A 19,701-nucleotide genomic window follows, 5' to 3' on the forward strand; every position below is an offset into this window, starting at 1 on the left:
GTGGTTGTTTCTTCATCTTTTCTGTACAGGAAGATATAGAAGATATAAAACTAACAGAGGAAAGGAAATAGTAAATAACAACTCCAGTATCTTCCACTATGACCTCTGCAGTCAGAGGGTATTTTGCTTTTCAAAACATACAGGACCTGGATTTGTGAAGGTCTTGCTAATTTCATGAAAAATCAGACTGCCAGACCTTTACAAAGAATCCTTTTTTGTCACAGCCCAGCACGTTTATGTTATTGGTATCAGAGAAAGTTTTGATAACTTCTAATACTAATTTTTTTACCGAACAAAAGCTACCTGAAGATAATTTTGTAATATGGCCCATGACTGCAGAGTGATGTGCAACAGAGCCATCTCTCCTCTGTGTCCTGACCTTTAGCTTATTCTGTGATTTTACCTCCATGCATTACACCGTTGCCTGTATCAGTCTCCCAAGGGAAGCAGTAGCACTAGGACAACATAAAAGCCACACTTTTGAATGATAACGGCCAAATCTAGGCCATTCGCTTCTATAGAGATGATCTTACCATCTGTTTGAAGTCACTTTATTGAGCACTGGAGCAAATATTCATAGTGTGTATCACCTAGCAAAGACTAGTAACCTCCTCTTGTCTCACCCCTCAATGTTTTATTTCCATATGCTGCATTCTATTTCAGCATTTAGTTTCTGTTCCTAGCCCTAGCTGTAAGGAAAGTAAGGGCTCAAATAAGTTCAACTGCATTTCCAAAGCACTGGCAGATAGCCTACTGACGAGTTGGATGAAACCATCAGAAAGGACCAAAACATATCTGCTCCAATAAGTACTATTTGAACCAAAAAGTACTACAGTTAAGCATGCATGTGTAAGGCTTTTCCATTACTACAGGTGCATCACAAAACCGGAGCTCAGTGCTTAGTCAGGAAGCTGGATCACTGGCAGTTGCAAAGGTGAAAGCTGTGACTGTTATCCAAAACCTAGAAAGAGTAGGACTTCAGTCTGGATACACTTATTGCCCAGTCATAGAATCACGTATAGAAAAGCAAAGCACTAAAAGAATAAATACCACAACTATCTATGTGGAGAACAAGAACTGGTACCTAAATGCAACAGTGAGGAGCAGTAAAACAAAAAAACCCAACCTTGCTGAAGATTCTTATTTTGCAAGGAAAAAAAAAATCAAAAGATTAAATAAGTTTGGATTCAGGATTTTCTTAGCAGTCTCTCTCCATTTTAGAGAAATGAGGCAGTGAATGACTTATCTAGCATTTAGAGTCTTTGCATGAGGGCATGCACCTCGGCTTGAGAAGAAAGGGCCTTAGGTTAAAAACACTGCATAAAGCAGCATTGCTGCAGCTTGGCAAGTACCCTTCATGGCACAACGTAAACTTCCTACCGTTCCTGAATCACTGCAGTACTTAGAGAAGATAATTCCAAAACATAATCGAGCAGTAATTCATTTGAGCAGTTTCTTATTTCCATGAAACAAGGTCCAGAATTGAGCACTAGGTGAAGTCAGGCATTCTAGCAGAGGCCTGTAGTGTGGAAAGTCACCTCAAGAGTTTTTCTGTCCTACACCACAGAAGGTGCAGACAATACTAGTCATCACTGCAGAAGCGAAGAAGTAAGTGCTAGTAAAACTTAAGATATTGGGTAGTGAGTATAGTTACATTACCGTTATTTAGTTTAATAGTTACTAACAACAGAGAGAATAGTTGCAAGAGAGTCAGTTGTTATTCCTCAAGTCTTGAAACACAGTTACTCAAGAGTATGGATTGGATCTCCTGCACAGAAGCAACAAACCTGTAACCGGAAGTGGACTGCGTTTGTTATATCCAGGTAGCGCAGCTGTGTTACTCGAGTTCTCTCGTGTGAGAGAAGCTTGAGGGAGCAAAACCACTGACCCATTTTTTAGGAAGAATGAAGCTCATCCTAGAGTCCTATTCAAAAGGCTTGCCTACAGTCCAGCATTACTCGAGCAAATAGCCTGACAGTATTCCACGCACTCAAATTCTAGCTTCACAGAACAGTTGTTACACATGGCCCTCAAGCAGTAAGTCCCTATACACACAAGCTCAGTTTTCAAAGGTTGCTGCCAATCCCCCAGAGAGAAGCTACAAAGAACTCCATACACACACAAATATTTTTATTTTAATAAATACAGTTTTACAGGCTCAGGCTTTTTTTTTTTTAAATCACATATACAGAACAGAAAAATGCCTGACCAATTAACATGAATTAAACCACTAACGCTGGGAACGAATGCATGCCCTCTATCACACTGAAGACCTTAACTGAAAAGGGATTTCGTCAGCAGCATAGTAATTTACTTCTCATATTAAACAACTTGAAAGAGATGTGGCCAAAGCAAAGGGAGTGACCCTGAACGGACTGCTTGTCTTTATAGCTTGTCCTTTATAGCGCAAGGAAAGCCAAGAGCCCAAATGCCTTCATTTTCTAGTGTCACTTCTGGGGGAGTATGCATGTCTTCACATCCTTTAAGCAATACATTCTAACCACAAGTAGAGAAGCTAAGCACAGCAGGTATGCAAAATTATTCCATTGAAGAACAGTTATTGGATGACAAGGTAATGTTATATTTCAAGATCTTAAGTTAGCAGATGCTTTTGCATCCCCCTCAGTATGGCAGTGGAACAGATCCCACCTTCTCTCATAGAGGTTTAGTCCAAGAATTTCCTGTTGGCATTAGCACCAAAGAGAGCCACTCTGATTTCTGGCATCATCTGTTGAGAAAGAGTACATCAGTTATATGCAATGGGCAAAACAATTGCTGTACATTCCTCATTTCAGGCACTGTGTGATAGCTAGGCTAGGCTTCAAAATTAGGAAGTCAATTCATCTGAGTTGTTCTGAAGCCTTTACCTGATCACTGATTGCCAGCTACTCTATAGACTTAGTTTGCCTATACTGCAGCATAAGAAAGAGATGCCCAAGCTCGTTTTTTCCACTAGGGTATAAATGGTCTCGGCTAAAGTTTCCAGCACCCAAGCTAGCTTCTGTAATTCAAGTTAGCCTCAGCATTTCAATGTCTTGACTGCAGTGTAGTCACAAGTCTTTCGGTATCATAATTTCTAGAGTTGTATGCTCATGCTTCATTCAAAAGGCATCACTCTGGGAAAAGTCATGTTTGCTGTAGAGAAGCACGAACAGTAGGTAATTTGGTTCTTTCTGTTCAAAAATAACTTCTTACTTGCCATCCATGTTGAAATCTGATCCCACACACTACTGTGACAGTTAACATGTTGGAAGCACTAGGACTTAATTACCAGACAAAACTAGTTAATTATATCTTGTTCACCTTCTCTGTTAGAGAAACTTACCTGCTGGGCTACAAGGTCCAGCCGACTTTCCAGGGTATTGGAAACCTTAATTTTACCATCACTGTTATAGATTTCAACACCTCCAGCACTAGAAAGGGGAACAAAATAATATGTGAAATCCATGGTACATCTCAAAATCAGAATGTGGCAGAGAGATTACCCCAAAATCAGTGCTGATAGAAAGTCAGATATATAGGTAAGATTTTTATTTAAAAAAAAACAAACTTTTTTCCCATCATGTCTTAATAGAAATCAGCAAAAAGTGATCCAGGGAAACAGCAGTGCAAAGCGTCTTTGGAGTTATCAGAGGCCACAGCTACATACAAGGGTCCTCATTAGCACGGCCTAAATGCAAGCACAGCTATGGAATTTGTCACTTCAAAACAGCTTCAGACTCTGTATTTTATAGACAGCTTTCAGATTTTGGAAAATGAGGAAGCATGCTGAAAGTGTTGTTTGCTAGCCCATACATAAAGATCACTGACTATCAGAACATACAGCTTTGTGCCATGTTCTTTAACATACTCTACGGAAACAGAGCCTTGCAGACAGACACAAACCCCATCGGGTGATTATCCTGTAGCACCTTATGACTTAATTTGCTTCATCTTGAGACAGAAAGCATGGCTACCTCCACATTCTCTCTCTGTAAAAGACCAATAGTTAGTTAAGTTTCTCCCTACAGTTATTCTCTGCTTCAGTACTGTGAATCAAGCTGAAGGTTGCACAAAACTTTTATTGACATTTTCCATTGAGACAGTGCTTGTCTGGAGGAAACTGCGGAGTCTGTGCTCCATTAACACAAAGAAGTGCCAAATTCCACTAGGACAGCAGCAGACACACTGTGGGGATATTCCATACACAATTTACTGAGACTGTGCTAGCAGGAGCTGCGGCTTGAAAAGTTGCATTAAGTTAGTGCTCTGTATAAAAGGCTCCCATTTTCCTTACATTTCTTCTGGCAGGAAGTTGTCTTGGTCAATGTGAACATCCACAGTACTTTTTGTGGCATTTTTGTAGATGGGAATGCTCTTCTGTACAGCAGTCTAGGATACAAGATAAACCTCCAGTTAACATGGACCAATTCTAATGCACCACTTGGGTTTGGTCACTCAATCACTTGTAGTATTAAAATGAAGGGATTGAGGCATCTTTTGTTTTGTTTTAAATTAAGAAAATGTATTTCAGTATGGCTTTTGAGCCAAAAACAATTATTATTCTTAATATTGCAGCAATGTCTAAAGTCTCCTAGGTAACATCCAAGCAAGCAAATGATTCCCCAACTTGAAAAGCATACTTGTTCTCTTGCATTGTATCTGCAGCAGAAGTGCAGCAAGCAAAACTTGGTTTTGTATCACACAGATGGGATCTGAGCAGCCAATATTTGCAGTCAGGTCCCGGCCTCTGAGAGCAGGATACTGTCAAACTATTCTAGTGTCTTACCTTAACCATAGGGAGATCCTGTTTCCTGCACCGAACAACTAGTCTGGGCTCAAGCAGCTGGTAGAATCCCTGCATGAGATAACCATTACAGTATCAGAAAGTCAACATTTTAATTGTCTTAGAATTATTTAACCCAAAGGAAAGGAAAGGAGCTGATCAATTTGAAAACCAAAACCTGACAATACTAGCCTCTTTTATTTAGTTCTTTGCTTACAAGTTCACCTCATGCAGACATTCTGAGAGGACAGCACCAACATCTGGGAAAGATCCTACAACTCTGGATTATGTGTTTCTTTGTTAGCTTCAAGTTTGGAACAGAAGCGCAACGAAATGTATGTATCATAGGATTGAGTTGCCCAGACAATGTACACATAAACATAAGGATCATTGCTGTCTAAGTAGACTGAGCATGCAGCCAAGCTGACATTCTCCTATGCAGAAGACATGCAGTAGTTTCAGATGCTTGTTCTAATAACTCCTGCCTTGCAGTTCCTGTAGTACATAAGAATAGCATAAAATAGGTTTTGTTCCAGTTGGAAGGGACCTACAATGATCACCTAGTCCAATTGTGGGTACCAGTGAGTACAGATCCATCACTGGATCAAATATAACGAGCCAAGACAGACATGGCCACCTTGCAAAAGTGAGACAGGTTTGTTTGATATACAGCAATACCAGGCCTAGGTGTGACAAAGAAACAACACTGAATTGGAAGCACAAGCTGGTGGGCAGCACTGTTAAGAAAACTCTGCCATCTAACTGCAGACAGGAGAGCTCCTGACTGGCTTCTGTGAGTTTATAGCAAAAGGACCCATCCATACCAGAAGGTGGCACTCGCGGTTGCACGACTGACCCTGGCCAATGCTTACTGGATTTTTAGCAGTTAATTTCTGGGGCTTGAGGATGGTATTTTAGCTAAGCAAAGCTTTGATTTCTGCCTCATACATCTGCCACAGGCAGTTGCCATACTATAGTAAATTTGTAAAAGCCAGGACTTATAAGTCTCAAATGCCAAGAAGATTTTAAAAGTGGATAACTACTGACTTACAGGTTTGGAGAAACAACTTTTGCCAACGGTGCATTTTATCCAACTAATTACTACAGAAGCTTAAAGTGTGCATCCTAAACACGCACGTTACAGTGTACATGCGTGCATCTGCAATTATTCTTATACTGAAACTGCTGCTTGATATACATTTTACACCTCAAAATAAGCTGCAGCCTTACCTGTACAGAATCCAAGATTGAAAGACATAGCGGAAGTGATGTTGAAAACTCAAAGATCACCCAGCAACATTTGATCTAGACTCCAGTACAACTGTAACCTCCAGTGGGTTATGTTTGCAGAAAGGGACCTAGGAGGATGGGGCTGTGATCATCTATTTGTTACAATTTAAATATTTACCTGTAGAACGAGCCCATCCAGCAGTGTCTGGTACCTGGCAGTATCCTTCACCACCTTGGCAAGTCTCTGCTTGGCCTCATTCAGCAAATCCTACATTCAGAAGAAATCAGATCAGCAAAGCCCATCTGTTTGGCATTTGGTTTCATGCCTACCAACTTTCTGTACTCCTATTATAGCTATCGCACCCTGCCAACACGTAAACGTACACTCCAGCTGGTGTTCATCCAAGCTAGACCTTCATCTCTGTGGATGGCACAATATCCTTTCCAAACAGTTCCCTTCTCCCTGCCCTGATCTGAACCCATCATAACCTGCCAATAATTCCTTTTTCATGAAAAAGGGAGACCTCGGTAGTAAAATATTAATATTTATAATATTAATTCAGACAAACTAAAATATTCTGTAAATCATTGCCTAATGTAAACTAAAGTTGTCCAAATAACTATTTTTTTTCAGCTTTGTCGCCTAGCAAAGAAATCTAATCTATCTTTTTATCAAACAATATTCAGGTTAGATATTTTTTAATTGCAAGTAAATACAAGTCAAAATTTAAAAGCAATAGCTTATTTTTCATTTGAAGTAGCTGATTTTAATTATCTTTATTCAACAAATCAGTATCAGATGAGACTGAATTTTTAAGAAACTTCAGTCAATTCAAACACAGCTCCTAGAACTGAACCATCATAATTCCTTCAGATAAAGAAATTGTATGATTTGCTATAAACCTTCCTTTATTGTCCTGCCTCATAACATGCAGTCCTCTTTTAAATGCTAACACATCAGTACTAGGATATCAGACTATGACAGTTTAACATCATGGTGAAACCTAGTTATACTGTCCACCCTAGAGTAACACAGCATTTCTGGAACTGCTCATCTCTCTTGCTCATGAAAGTAGCCAAAAATCTGATAAGGGAAGAAAGAGCTAGCAGCATGTGACTTTCAATGTTTTAGAATGAGGAAGAGTGTTATGCATTACTCAGAAGCATGAGGTTGAGTCAGCTGATAAATGAGGAAGAGATTACCCAGCAGAGATTATCACAATCGAGTTAGCTCTTTAGCCACCCATCTTTCTCCTCTCTGTGAATACAATCTGAAGTTTGCAACGAGGTTTAAAGAACCAGTAACTGGTGATCTTCTGCTAACTCCCCTTTTTCATGGTAGCATCAACTTGAGCAACACTACCCAATTTTTTATTTTTGACTTCCACAGGTCTCGCAGCTTTTCCAATAGCTCAACAGCACCATCTAGCAGAATCTGAACGCTCAAACTGTTTCCCAGATGGGTGAGAGATAATAGAAAACCTGCAAGCTGTATAATGAGCAGAATAACAAAACTCTACACGTGGTGCAAGATAAACAGAGTAAGCCTGACCTAAAACTTAAATGTAGCCTGCTCTGACAAATGATCACTCACCCTATACATCAACACACAGACTGGTCACCTAATAGAAGATGCAATCCTTTTCATATACTAGGGGCCACTAAAGGAGACAGAAAAACTTGGTTAGTAGTGTTTTAAGCCTCCTTGCTTGAGCCATGCCAGATTTAATGCATAAATGTTGCTTCAGGCAAACAGAACTTCAAAGTTCTACCATCCGTGCTCTTTAAAGAAAAAAGCTATTGTCCAAATGACAGATAAAACTGCTGCCTGCAGTGTTGCTGGCAGAGAACTGTATTTCCCTAACAGAGTGGGTAATAGAAACTGTGAAAATAAGCTAAAGCAGACGACTGAAGCTGGACTAAATCCTCAATAACTTTTCAGAGCGGCTGGGAAAGCCATTTTTGTATGTTGAAGCAAATGTCACGCAATCAAAAATCATATTTTTCTTTAGAGAATGGTTAAGAACATTTCCTAACAGATGGTAGGAACAGAACCTCTGTGTCTTTACTACGGAGATACTCACTGCAATAAGGTCATCCCTTGCCTTGAGGACCTTCAGTCTTGCCTGATTCATCAGGTTGGACATCTGACTGCAAGTTGCATGATAAAGTTGAATCAATCCATCAGACTTTGACAGAACTGCAACATTTAACTGCATACTTTAAAGATAATAATACTACAACATTTAATAAGAAAGACTGTTCACCTGTTCGAATCTGTTTCTGAACTTGCACAAATTATTACAATGCAGAACTTCAGTAAAGACCCACCAAAACAAAACCTGTCATGAACATTTGACCCAAAGTAACAGAGCAGGGTAGAGTTCTAGACGTTAACTACATAAAGAAATACAAAAGATTCTTTCACCACACAGTTATACTATTGTAGCTCACCTTTGATCATTTCTCCCCACAAAAAACTAGAAACTCATACTTAGAACTAAATATACTGGCTACAGTTTGCCTATTTGCCAGGGAAAAAGAGTTTTGTATAAAATTAGCAATAAAATGAGAGCTCAGGCTCTGCAGTCAGCCATCTAACCTAAGCAACTTACATTTTCTTCTGCTGTTCAATTTGTTTCTCCTTCTTTTCATAATACTCCATGATTTTCAGCCTCTGTGTCTGAACAAGGCGACCCTTCTCAATGTTGAATTCTTCTTCTGCCTATAGTAAAAATTAAATAACTGAAGTGGAAATTGATTCCATGGGCTGAAAAAAAACAGAATCAAAATGAAACAGCCGTGCTTTCAGAGCACATCATAGATAAGCTAGGATAATACAATTTATGGTTCCATATAAACAAAACATTTCAACCAGTATTCAAGTCAAAGGGAGTTCATGATGTGTTCTGCTGAACTAGAACCTTGCTAATTAAGATACAGCTTATTTTATCAATTGACTGACAGGCATTTCCTTGCACTATTTATTCTTCAGGCACAAAATTACCAAATTTCTATATTATATACTGTTAAGCAAAACTCATTTTATCTGACCTTGAGGTCTGATTTGTTTTTGTAGAATCGGTCTCTTTTCTGGCTACAAGAGATTCTATCTGAAACAAGCTACCCAGCCCTCAGTGTCCACAAACTTCACTACTTTAGGCAATTCTTAAACAAGGAGAGTGACAGTATAGCTATCACATTTTTTATAAAACCTAGCCAGACAGCATGTGAAAACACATGGCAACTTCTCCTATTTATACCTGAGAATCCAATTTCAACTTCTGACTTCTGTTTGCAGATCATCAGGAATGCCTGCTTTAGTATTGATTAAATATTTGTGTAGATCTAAATGTTTAAGGGAGATGAAATATTATTAGTAATACATATGCTGAGTCCAATACCAACAAGATATTTCAGTATTGGTATAATGCAGATTGTTAGGGTTGTAAGGCATCATTAATCCTTCTTTAGTAAACATCTATATTCAGCCATGAGGTTAATATTAAACTCAGTCTCTTGCGGCTTAACCTAAGAGAAGAATTCTGCAAGTAATTAAACTCATGCCTTAAATATAAATTTATGGTTTAGTTCCCCTGGATACCTACTAAATCGCATCTGCACTTGAGTCTGCAGGTGGTTACACAGGTTTAGGTACAGTTATGAACCTGCTTACAAATAAACTTTCACCAACACAATTGAAACAGCTTAACTTTCATCCTTTATCACTTTGGTACATGCACAAATGCTTGTGCAAGATTACTAGCATTATTGCTGTAATTTACTACTAATGTCTCTGCCTGACATGCTATGGAAGTCAAGCAAAAATTAAAATGAAAACTTCCGGTAATAGCTTGTTATGACAAACCTTAGCAGAATTCGTAATTATGCAGAGAACTCCTTTAATCCTCAGTGATGTCGTTATGTATAGGAGGTGGGGGAAGGTGTTCCACTTAATCCAGTCTATTCACATTACCACTCAGCTCTCCTGATTGCTTAAAAAAAATTAGTGAACTTGCATATAAATAAACTTATATTTAAGAACCACTAAGAAAACTCTGACCAAAAAATAGCTCCGACTTGTTTTGATTTGTCAAAAGCTAACAAACATTAACTTAATTTGGTAGCATAATTTTTTGCTATGTAATAACTAAAAGTGAAGCAAGTTATAGTTTACAAAAGTGTTCTAGGACTGCTGTGACTGCAACTATCAAAACAGGACATCAGATGCAGTTTTCCTTTTGCACTTACTGACATTGAAATTCCATTTTTACCTTTGCATCTATTTCTTCAGCCTTTTCATTGGCTTCCTGCTCAATGAAAGCCATCATATGCTTGATCTGTAAATGAGAGAGAAAAGAAAATATTTTCTGTTGGAAAGGACTTTGGTGAGAGTAAGTATGTATATATTCCTCATTTGTACAGTAGGCCCCTTCGTATCCATTTACTAACTCATAGAATGTTGTTTTTCAAAGAAAGTAAATTGAACATACAGGTCAAAGAGTCAGTTCACCTTAACACAGATTACAATAAAATTTTTCTTTTTTCTAAATTATTCTATATAATGCTGTTTTACTGGCTGTCATTAGAAGAATGTACTTTAGATATGCAACTATAATAAAAAACAAACCAACCAAACAAAAAACAAACACCAAACCAACCAACCAAAAAAACCCAAACCCCACCCCAACCTAAAAGAAAACTTGCATAAACATGAGGCTGGATATTTTCACTCTTCACTACTGAGAACAACTTTTTCCCGCCCAGGGTTAGTTTAAAAATACCACAAACAAGCCAAAACACCTCACACAGTAAGATCAAGGTAGTCTGTCTGTTATGAAATTCACATGAAATGCAGAAGATTAACATAGAGTCCCTGTTCTACAGCAGGCACAGATGGCATTTGAATGAACCTGGGTCTTCCACACTAGATGACCAGTGAAGCAAAGCAAAGGGCTACTGACCACTCCGGTCAGATCTGTACAACCATATGTTCTTTTAGACACCTGAGAAATCTTTCTTGAAAAAAAAAAGTAATAAAACCTGTGAAGACTTATGAGGTCATGAAAAAATATAGTTCAAGTCAAAAGGACTTTATAAAGTAGTTGCACATTAGTTTGGAGGAGCTGGGGAAGGAGAAAGCAGCACTGGTCTATCAAGACCACATCAACTGTATCACATGATGTGGTCTAAAGCCTGGTGTGTGAATATCTATATATATATGATACATACTAATATATTCTACTTGAAGAACATTTCGGAAACCACCTCAAAACACTACAAAGCACAGGTCCAACAGTTTAAAGACAAGGAAAGCAACTATACTGAGTTCTGCTTATTTATCTCATGCCTTTCTGTTACCAAGCCTAAGTTTAGGTTCACATTTGGGCAGACTGTAAGGACTCATGCCCAGCCAAACTTCAACTTTGAACAGGTATAAGCATTTCCAAAGGCAGATGGAGTGGACCATAAAAACCTACTGACTTTTTTTTTGCACTTAGTGATGAGACACATTTTACAGACAATCCAGTATGAATAAACGTGCATAATAGAAAAGATTGTATTTATATAATCATGCTAAAATGAAATATTTTAAAGAGATAAGAAAGGTGCCAAAGTGAAAACCGAGCCAACATGAAGAATAGCACTATGACCCCATAGATGAAAAAACAGAAGTGAACTGGCAAGTGGAAGGTTTTTAAGCATGTGCAGTGGAAGAAGTGAACAATAATATCTACATCCTCAAAATCAAACCAGCAACTTTTCTTTTGGTTCCAGTTTGCAACACTGCCAAGTGCATGTCCAGCTACAGCATCAGTTTCCTACCTTGCTTGCCTGATTAGATGACTGGTTAAACAAAGTTTTAGATCTATCTGCATTTCAGAAAGGACAAGAGAGGCATATAAAATAAGGAAATAATTTTGCTGAATAGCCTATTGTTGAAGAAGACTAAGAACTTTTATATAGTGGTAGTAACCCTTGCATTACTAAGTCACTTCTTCCAGTTTGGTTTGGTTTCTGATTTTTGGAAAAGTGCTTTAAACAGATATGGGTGTTCGTGAAACGTTCTCTGTGTAACAAAGAAGAATAAGATGGAAGCAAGCTGATATGGCATCCATTTCCCCTAGTCTGATAAGACTGAACAGCACCATTTCCTTCAAAATCTGTTGTACTGAAATCTCTTTTTGCTTTTCACATAAATGAAAAAGAAATCCTAAGTGAGACTTCCACACTTATAAATAGGACACAAATACATAATTTTAAGTAAGAGATTAATTTTAAGTGAAGTTAACAACTTTAGCATAGTAGTTTCTCCTACAGAAAGGGAGGGCTTTTCCCATCAGTAGCAGTGTGAATCTCCTTTCCATGGGAAGTTCTAGATGGTAGACTAGCTTTAGCTAGAAGTGACTAACCAAATTAGGCAGAACAATCTATTAAACATCTTTGACAGAATAAAGCAAGTCTGTCAATGACAAAAATTCTTAGAGATGATTTTCAAAGTGGACATTATTGAAAGTGCCTGGGCAAGTAGTGAAGAGTTCAGAGGACCAGTTGGCAAGTTCATACCGGATTTATACATGTACAGAATCATCGTGCCATCGGCAGCATTCTATTTTCCAGTTAACAGGATCACCCTAGGCTCAGGAGTGTAAAACAGTGACAGGAAAGTCGCAGATGTGAAATGCTATTAGCATTACTCGTTTAGTATATGAACAGATCCTGAACTAACCTTTGAAGACTAGGTCCATGGTGGCTGAGCAAGACCACCCCAATGTCAGCTTTATTTCTATTTTCTTCATGGAAGAGGCAGGAAAAAGACAAAAAAATCTTTGCAGATGAAAGGCAAAAGAATGTAATGTTACAATCCACCTTTTGCAGAAAGACAACCTACTGATTTTACATTCAATGTGATGCTTCCTTGCCAAGAGACTATGTTTACTGAATGAGAAAGTGAGACACAAAGCACTTAAGATGCAAAGGACAAAGGGAACTTGGCTGATCTGCTCATCACAGGTAGGAAACTCCACGGAAGACCAGCGCTGACTGGATCTGTGCAGTCTTTAACACAGCATGCCATTTTCAACCCAGCTCAAAGCAGCTTTTTTAGGCAAGGGCAGTATTTACTGTCAATAAGGACAAAGTGTCCTGCCTCAGGAGGAAGTGTCCACAGTCAGACTTCAGGGTTGTAAGTTTCCATTGCAAGAGACGCCCAGGTTGCACTACTCTACTTAGGATATAAGATTGGAAAAGGCATTTGAGAATGCTGAATAGCCTACCCAAATGCTAAGTAACAGCTGGTTAGATGTAGTACAGCTATAAGAAAAAAAACAGAGATGGAAAGTTCTTAGAGAGCAACATCTAAAAAGACAGTACTTATATAGGGCAATGTACTTGTCTGCCTTAAAGTACAATTAAATACCGTGGTAGCACGAAGGCTACTCATGATCTCTTTTGTTATAATCTGGCACAATATGTCATCAAAACGTTTCAACCAAGTTCCTCAATGGATGGGCGATGAATCCTGCCAGGGAAAAGCTCCCTTTCTTGAGAGACTGCTCTTTCCCACTAGGATTCCCAGAGAACACCTTCCCAACCCCCAAGCCCTCGCTTTCACAGGAGAGCACCACCGGTCCACCCGCAGAGCGGGAGACCCCATTCCACAACTAAAACGCGAATCAGCCGCAACTGGCTGCAGCCGCTTCTGCTCTTGTAGGGTTCGGAGCTGCCACCATCCCCCCCAGCTCCAACCGACCTTTCACCAGCCGGTAAGGGCTGGTTACTGACCCCCGCGGCTCAGGCATGCCTGAACCCCGCACCTCGCACGGCTTCGGGGCAAGGAAGCCACCGGGAAGCTACCGCCCCGGCCCAGCCCTCGGCGCCCCTCTCCTCACGCTGCATCCGCCCCGTCAGCTCACCCCCGCCCCCGGCCCAGCGCGGCAGAGGGCAGCGCGGAGGGGGCCGACCGGGCAGGTTCCGGGGCCCCGGCCGTACCTGCTTCTGGACGTCGGCATCGCTGAGCGCCATGGCGGCGGCGGCGGCGGCAGAGCTCGAAGGACGGCGGTTAGGGCCGGCGGCGGCGGCGAGTGGAATCAAATCCGGTTCGGGTCACAGCTGGTGGTGGTGCTCCTGCCGCTGTGTCACGCCGCCCCGCCCACCGGAGCCTCCGGGCCAATAGAAACGTGAGCTCTGAGTGGCGTCACGAGGGCGGGTGCTTGCGGACGGCTGGCTGCCATCTTGTGGTCGGGGACGCCCCGCGGCTGGGGCGGGGCCGCGCCGCGCCGCCTCCCCTGCCGGGGCAGATCCTCCCTCCGCGGGCACGGGCGGCGGCTGATCCCGGAGCTGTGCCGGGTGAGGCAGCCGGGCCCGCTCGGCTCCCCCGGCCTGCCGCCAAAACTGTTACCGAAAAACGCGGTAAAATCAGAAACAACTCTTTAACACCAATTTAGTATTAAAGAGCAGGCGTTCTTTATTCACGGCGCCGGATGCACGGGGGATCGCTCCTCCCAACGTGCATACCTTACACACCTTCTCATGTGATTTATATAGACTAAAAATATACATATTCATTTTATCCATACGTATTCGATATTATTCTCTTTGGCGATTGGAACAAACTTGCTCGCTTCGCATGTAAATTACCGCGCAGGCTCAGTTGTCCTTTCCCATTGTTCTCTTCTGAGTAGGTGGTGTTACTTGGGTCGGTGGTCGCGATCTCCCCCTGCCGGGATTACCTTTTACCTACTTGGCTCTTAATCTTGGCAGTCCTGGCCAGTTTTCTCAGTCCACTACACGAAACCACACTTTGTCATCCTTTTCTGACAGAAATGCGTTCCTCTACTGACAAAAAAACATTGTCTATTGTTTTGATCACATAAGTGATTACCTAGAGACTAAAACACAGATCAACAGGTACCCTAATTCGTTCGCTCCATGTTCCCATAATATAACAACATCCCTGGTTGATTAACTTCATCACTTTGGTTACAGCTCGGGTGGCAAGCCTTGGGCTGGGGGGGACAGGCTTGGGTTTCAGGGTTCCGCCTGAGAGGCGCTGCGTGCCGGGGGGGGAGGGGGGGGGAGACGGTCATCTTTCCCGTGTTCATGGTGCTTTTCAGGTTTTGGTGGGAATACCATGTTCAGTTTCAAAAACAGCTGAGCTACCACCAAGAAATGCTGTAATGTGTTTAACTTGTAGCAGGGAGTAATTAAACATGGAGGAAACTTGCTTATGAGGCCCCAAAGTAGATTACTTTTGGTGATGCTTTGGGGTCGCCATCATAGGAAGCTTTGATGCCTCAAGGTCACTTTCAGCTTTCAATTGCATAAAGTTATGAAATGCTATTTATAAAATCTTACAGTTTTTCCAGGTTTGGACGGGCAGGGAGAGGTGAAACTGGCTTCTTTACCTGCACCTGAGATGTGGGGTAGTGTTAAGGAGCATGAAGGGAAAAGCAGGAGAAGCGGGGGGGAAGGTTGGCCTTCTGCTCGGGAGGTCACAGTCTTTGGTGGAGATGGCCTTCTGGTGGGCCCTGCAGGTTGGTTGTACTTTCATGATTTGCAGTTCTGGCACTGGTGTTTCCTTGTAGGAATTCATGGTGGGGATTCAAAGCATTATAATAATAATTATTATCTGCCATTTTGCGATCCAGAAATGTTCAGGACCATTTTAAAATGATATGCTGATTCTTCAATTCTGTTACTGCTTCCATTGTTTTCTTCATGGCAAATTTAATGCAATCTTCATAACCTTTAACAGTATTTGCTTATTCTAGCTGGCAGGAAGCTTCAATTTCCATTCTGCAGGTACATTTACTGGAAAAAATAGAACCGTCCCTCACAAGTCAGTGTCAGATGTGGTATTTGTCATACCCATGCTTCTTCCTGGCTTATTTCTATTTAGTTCATTTTTACCGTGCCTTTCTTTTCTATGTGAAACAGCTTATTATAAACATATGTATGTAACTCTTGCGGCTTTTGTATTGCAGTTATATTACAACACAGGGAAGCAACTTGTATTTTGGTGCTTGAGGATATTTTACTATTATTTTGGGCACAATCTCAGTAAAACAGCTGGGGCTATACTGAGACTCGCTTTCTTCCCTCCAGCTCGGGCGTGCTGTAACTCCCCTCTCAGCCCTGAGGGAGGCTTTCTGTGTGAGACTGACCCAGCTAACCCGCACCTCTGGCCGTGTGAACCGCATCAGGGCCGCGGAAACTCACTGTCGCCCCCCGCTTTCCTCAAAATCTGCCAGGAAAACGCGAAGGGGTTAACACCCTAAACAGATCCTCCGGTTGCGTTTCTCTTTTGTGTGGCTGACTTCGGGCGCGGGACACCCGCTCGGGCCGGCCCCGCCCCGGGAGAGGGGCGCCCCGCAGCCCGCCCTCGGGCTCCCGAGGCGGGGCCCCGCCGCGCGGAACTGCCCCGCCCCCTCGGGATCTCACGTGGCGGGAGAGGCGTTCCAGCCGGGCCGGGCCCCGCCCAGCGGCGCGAGCCGTGACGCGCGACACAAACGGGCGTGACGTCATGCCCTCTCCTCCCCGCCCCCCATCATGGCGGCGGCGGCGGCAAATTAGGGCAGAGCTCGCACCGCCTGGCGCGCGCGCGCGCGCGCGCGCCCACCACCCCCGGCGGCCCGACCCGGAGCAGCGCCGCTCCTCGCTCGGCCCGCCCGCCCCCTCCTCTTCCTCCTCCTCCCCCCGCCCCGCAGCGCTCGCAGGTGAGGAGGGGGGTGGGAGCGGCGGGCGGGCGGCTTGCTTGTTTATTTATTTATTTACATGTTTGGTTTCCCCTCGCGCCCCCGCCGGCCGGGAGTTGGGAGGAGGGGCGGGGGGGAAGCGAAGCGGGCACGAGGACGGCGCGGCCGTTGGGCAGCTTGGCTGCCGCGCGCGCGCGCCTTCGCCCTTCCCCACAGTGGGTGGGTGTGTGTGAGGAGGGGGGCGGCGGCCGCTCTCCGCGGGGTCGGTGGCCGAAGAACTTCCCCGCGGGGGCGGGGCGCGGCGGGGACACGCCCCTCGGCGGCCGATGTTCGTTCCCGCCCGCCGTGAGCGCGTCTGAAGGACGCGTCCCGCCGCGCCCGGGGCAGCCCCAAGGGCCGGCGGCGCTGCCCCGCCATTGCCTCCCTCCCCGGCGGGGCGGGCGCCGCCCCAGAGCTGGTGGCCGGGTTCCCTCCATCCCCCGGCGGCTCCCGAAGGGCGGCGGCAAGGAGAACCGGCGGCTACCCCGACGCCGGGGCCGGGGCTGGCCTGCCCGCACCTGCCGCCGTGGCTGCGGTTCCCGTGCCGGCCCCGCCGGCTGACTCATACCGGCTTTCTGCTCCGTGTGCCGTCTCTGCCCAGGCGTAAATATCTCATTCATCGCCGTAGTAACGGAGTGGCTTACGCTGCGCCCTCGCGGGCTGCTCCTCAGCCCCAGCTCTGCCTTTCTCCGGCGCTACTGAAAGTTATGGCGAGCCCAGGGCTTCTGCCTGGCCGCCCGTCCCTTTTCAAACCCACACAGCTCTTGGGAAAATAAAAAAAGACAGTGAATGAGAACTTGTTAATGAAAGCTGGGTTTGTAATGATTTCATATTGTGGTAAGACGGTTTAAAGCTGGAAAGGATTGAAAACGTTTATAGAAGCTAACTCATGTAGGTTTTGCCTTTCTTCCTGAAAGAAAAATTTGCCCAGAATGCTCACTTAATTACATTTCCCTCTAAGGTCGGCTAAAACCACTGCCCAGATAAACGACTATCATATTTTCCAGCATTTCTATCCATTAACTGCCACTAGAGGATCAGTAATGGATGCAATATTGATTCATTTCCAGGAGAACTGACATGTTTGAATTCAGTAGTCCTTAGTTTATTCAAAGCAATCTCCTAGTCATACTATCGTATATTGTTGGAGTAGCACTGAGAATGTGTCTTCCCACCCCATCGTGATCGGGTGCTTTGGAAAGCCCTACCTGTTACGTGGAGTGTTTTCAGAGACAGACCGCTGCAAGGTTAAACTAGTCCACACATGTAAGTCTCATCCAGAATCCTCACACAAGCCTTCTGGTAAGGTTGCAGAGCACTTGAATATTTTCTATCGTGTTGATACGGGGTGTGGTTTTGTAGACTTGCAACTCCTTGAAATTCGGTATGTTTGGATAAAGAGCACCGTCGAAATGTAAGGCTATAGAAAGGGTGAACTGAGAGTCGTTACCTGTTGCAGAGATTGATATCAGGATGACCCAAACCTGCGAATATATCGATGGCACACTGCCCTGAAAATTATTTGAACTCCGATGTTACCGTTTTGTTGCCTTGCTAAATCTCCTTGTCCGTGCTTGGGTGAACGCTTGCTGACTGAGACCACGCGTGCTTTGAAATAACTCTCCAACAGCAGGAAGTATTCTGCTAGAGCGGTGGTCTAGCGTGGTTAAGTTTGTAGCTGGTAAGTGAGGCTCGGTAACCTGGGCTGTAACTGGGAACTGCGTCCAGTGCTAGACTGACTCTGTTTTCAAGTGGGACTTAACTGCTTCTGTGGTGGCGGTGTTATTTATGAAAAGAAGGCAATCTGTGACTGCACTATTGTTTCTAGACCGGTGTTTTTAGTGCATTAGAAATTGGTAGCGATACTGATCACCTCCTGTTTTGTTTATAAACATGCAGCAAAATACTTTAGAGGGCTACAGCTCTAAACACAAAGGGCAAGTCTCTGACCTGCAACAGTTGAATAGATGCGCAGCAGATCTCGGTGGCAGCTGGTGAACTGTTCTTACAGGCAGTATCGTATCGCTGTTGCATTTTGTCCTTTGAATGATGCATGGTAAATGTAGCTCTGCACACTAGGATTTTGCAGGTAAGGACTAAAAGATAGCAGAGCCGCATGTCTAGGGGATTATATTCACGGTGTTTATTGGCAGAGTTGCGTTGCCTGTTACCTAACGGGTAACTCTTCTGTGGATTAGGATGTGACAGATTGCATGAGGGAAATGTCCGTCTGACTGGAACTCCTGTTCTCAGGTCAGTCGAGCAGCTCAGCCCACATGAAACAAGTGACAGCAGGGTCAGAGGAGTAGCAAGCTAAGTGAGCTTCAACGCATATAGCTTTTTATTCTCCCAAGGGTGCAGGAATTGAGAAGGGTGAAATTTTTTGGAGGGAGTAATCGGTAATAATTTTGATCTCTTCAGCTGTTTAAGAGGTAATATTCTTGCAGTGAATCTGTTTCGCCAAAAGTAACCCTCTTGCCTTTGTTTTGAGGCTTACACAGTGTGTATAATGCCTTATTTCCTCTGCTCAGTTGCATCTCCCATACAGGTGTTTGTCTTACTCTTTTATACAGTTTCTGGACTCTTTTCCATTTTGCTCCTGTGATGTAAAGCTTTCCTTCCTCTGATCTGGTCTCTCAAGCTGCGTGTCCTTTTTTAATCCCACTCGTTCCTGAAAAAATGGCCCTTTCTGAGATATTTACAGTATTTGAGTCAATATTTCTCTATTTCTTCTTGTAAACAAAAACAGTCATTCACAATTCAAAGTGAGTAATTCAGTTGCTGTACTGTGGGCTTCTCTCAAAGGAGGACCAGTGATTCTGAAGTGCATTTCCAGTCTGACTTTCTTTTATGTGAAGCTGAAGATATTTCTTCCATTCAAATTCTTAAGTCTTCCTTCTCATTTCAGTGTAAAAGTACCTCTCAGAATATATCAACCAAAGTGATTAATTTTTCTCATCCAAAGCCTTT

At 43.2% G+C, this 19,701-nt stretch overlaps 2 protein-coding genes across 2 annotated transcripts in view; one reads left to right on the forward strand and one right to left on the reverse strand.

Annotated features, from left to right (window-relative positions):
• Positions 1 to 2,109: 2,109 nt before the first annotated feature.
• On the reverse strand, positions 2,110 to 14,146 carry ATP6V1E1 (ATPase H+ transporting V1 subunit E1). Its single transcript, XM_064458674.1, has 9 exons — positions 13,988 to 14,146; positions 10,270 to 10,335; positions 8,611 to 8,720; positions 8,080 to 8,146; positions 6,174 to 6,263; positions 4,769 to 4,837; positions 4,277 to 4,371; positions 3,326 to 3,413; positions 2,110 to 2,728 (listed from the first exon to the last, which is right to left on the reverse strand). Exons 1-9 carry the CDS (start codon positions 14,018 to 14,020, stop codon positions 2,666 to 2,668), a joined length of 681 nt encoding a protein of 226 aa, XP_064314744.1. The 5' UTR covers positions 14,021 to 14,146; the 3' UTR covers positions 2,110 to 2,665.
• A 2,368-nt stretch (positions 14,147 to 16,514) lies between these two features.
• BCL2L13 (BCL2 like 13) overlaps positions 16,515 to 19,701 on the forward strand; it is a 45,224-nt gene continuing 42,037 nt past the window's right edge. The window contains exon 1 of the mRNA XM_064458660.1: positions 16,515 to 16,713. The gene's annotated coding sequence lies outside the window, so the exon portion shown is untranslated. The remainder of the gene's footprint in view (positions 16,714 to 19,701) is intronic.

Source organism: Phalacrocorax carbo, chromosome 1 (assembly GCF_963921805.1).
Source record: "Phalacrocorax carbo chromosome 1, bPhaCar2.1, whole genome shotgun sequence".
NCBI classification, from domain to species: Eukaryota; Metazoa; Chordata; class Aves; order Suliformes; family Phalacrocoracidae; genus Phalacrocorax; species Phalacrocorax carbo.

Bases quoted from the DNA above. Each gene is read 5' to 3' on its own strand.
- ATP6V1E1 (XM_064458674.1), bottom strand. From the start codon at position 14,020: ATGGCGCTCAGCGATGCCGACGTCCAGAAGCAG. The intron at 8,147-8,610 runs GTAAGTTGCTTA...TGCAACTTGCAG, and splicing joins ATTGAACAGCAGAAGAAAAT to TCAGATGTCCAACCTGATGA. The intron at 2,729-3,325 runs GTAAGTTTCTCT...CTTTCTCAACAG, and splicing joins TGGACCTTGTAGCCCAGCAG to ATGATGCCAGAAATCAGAGT.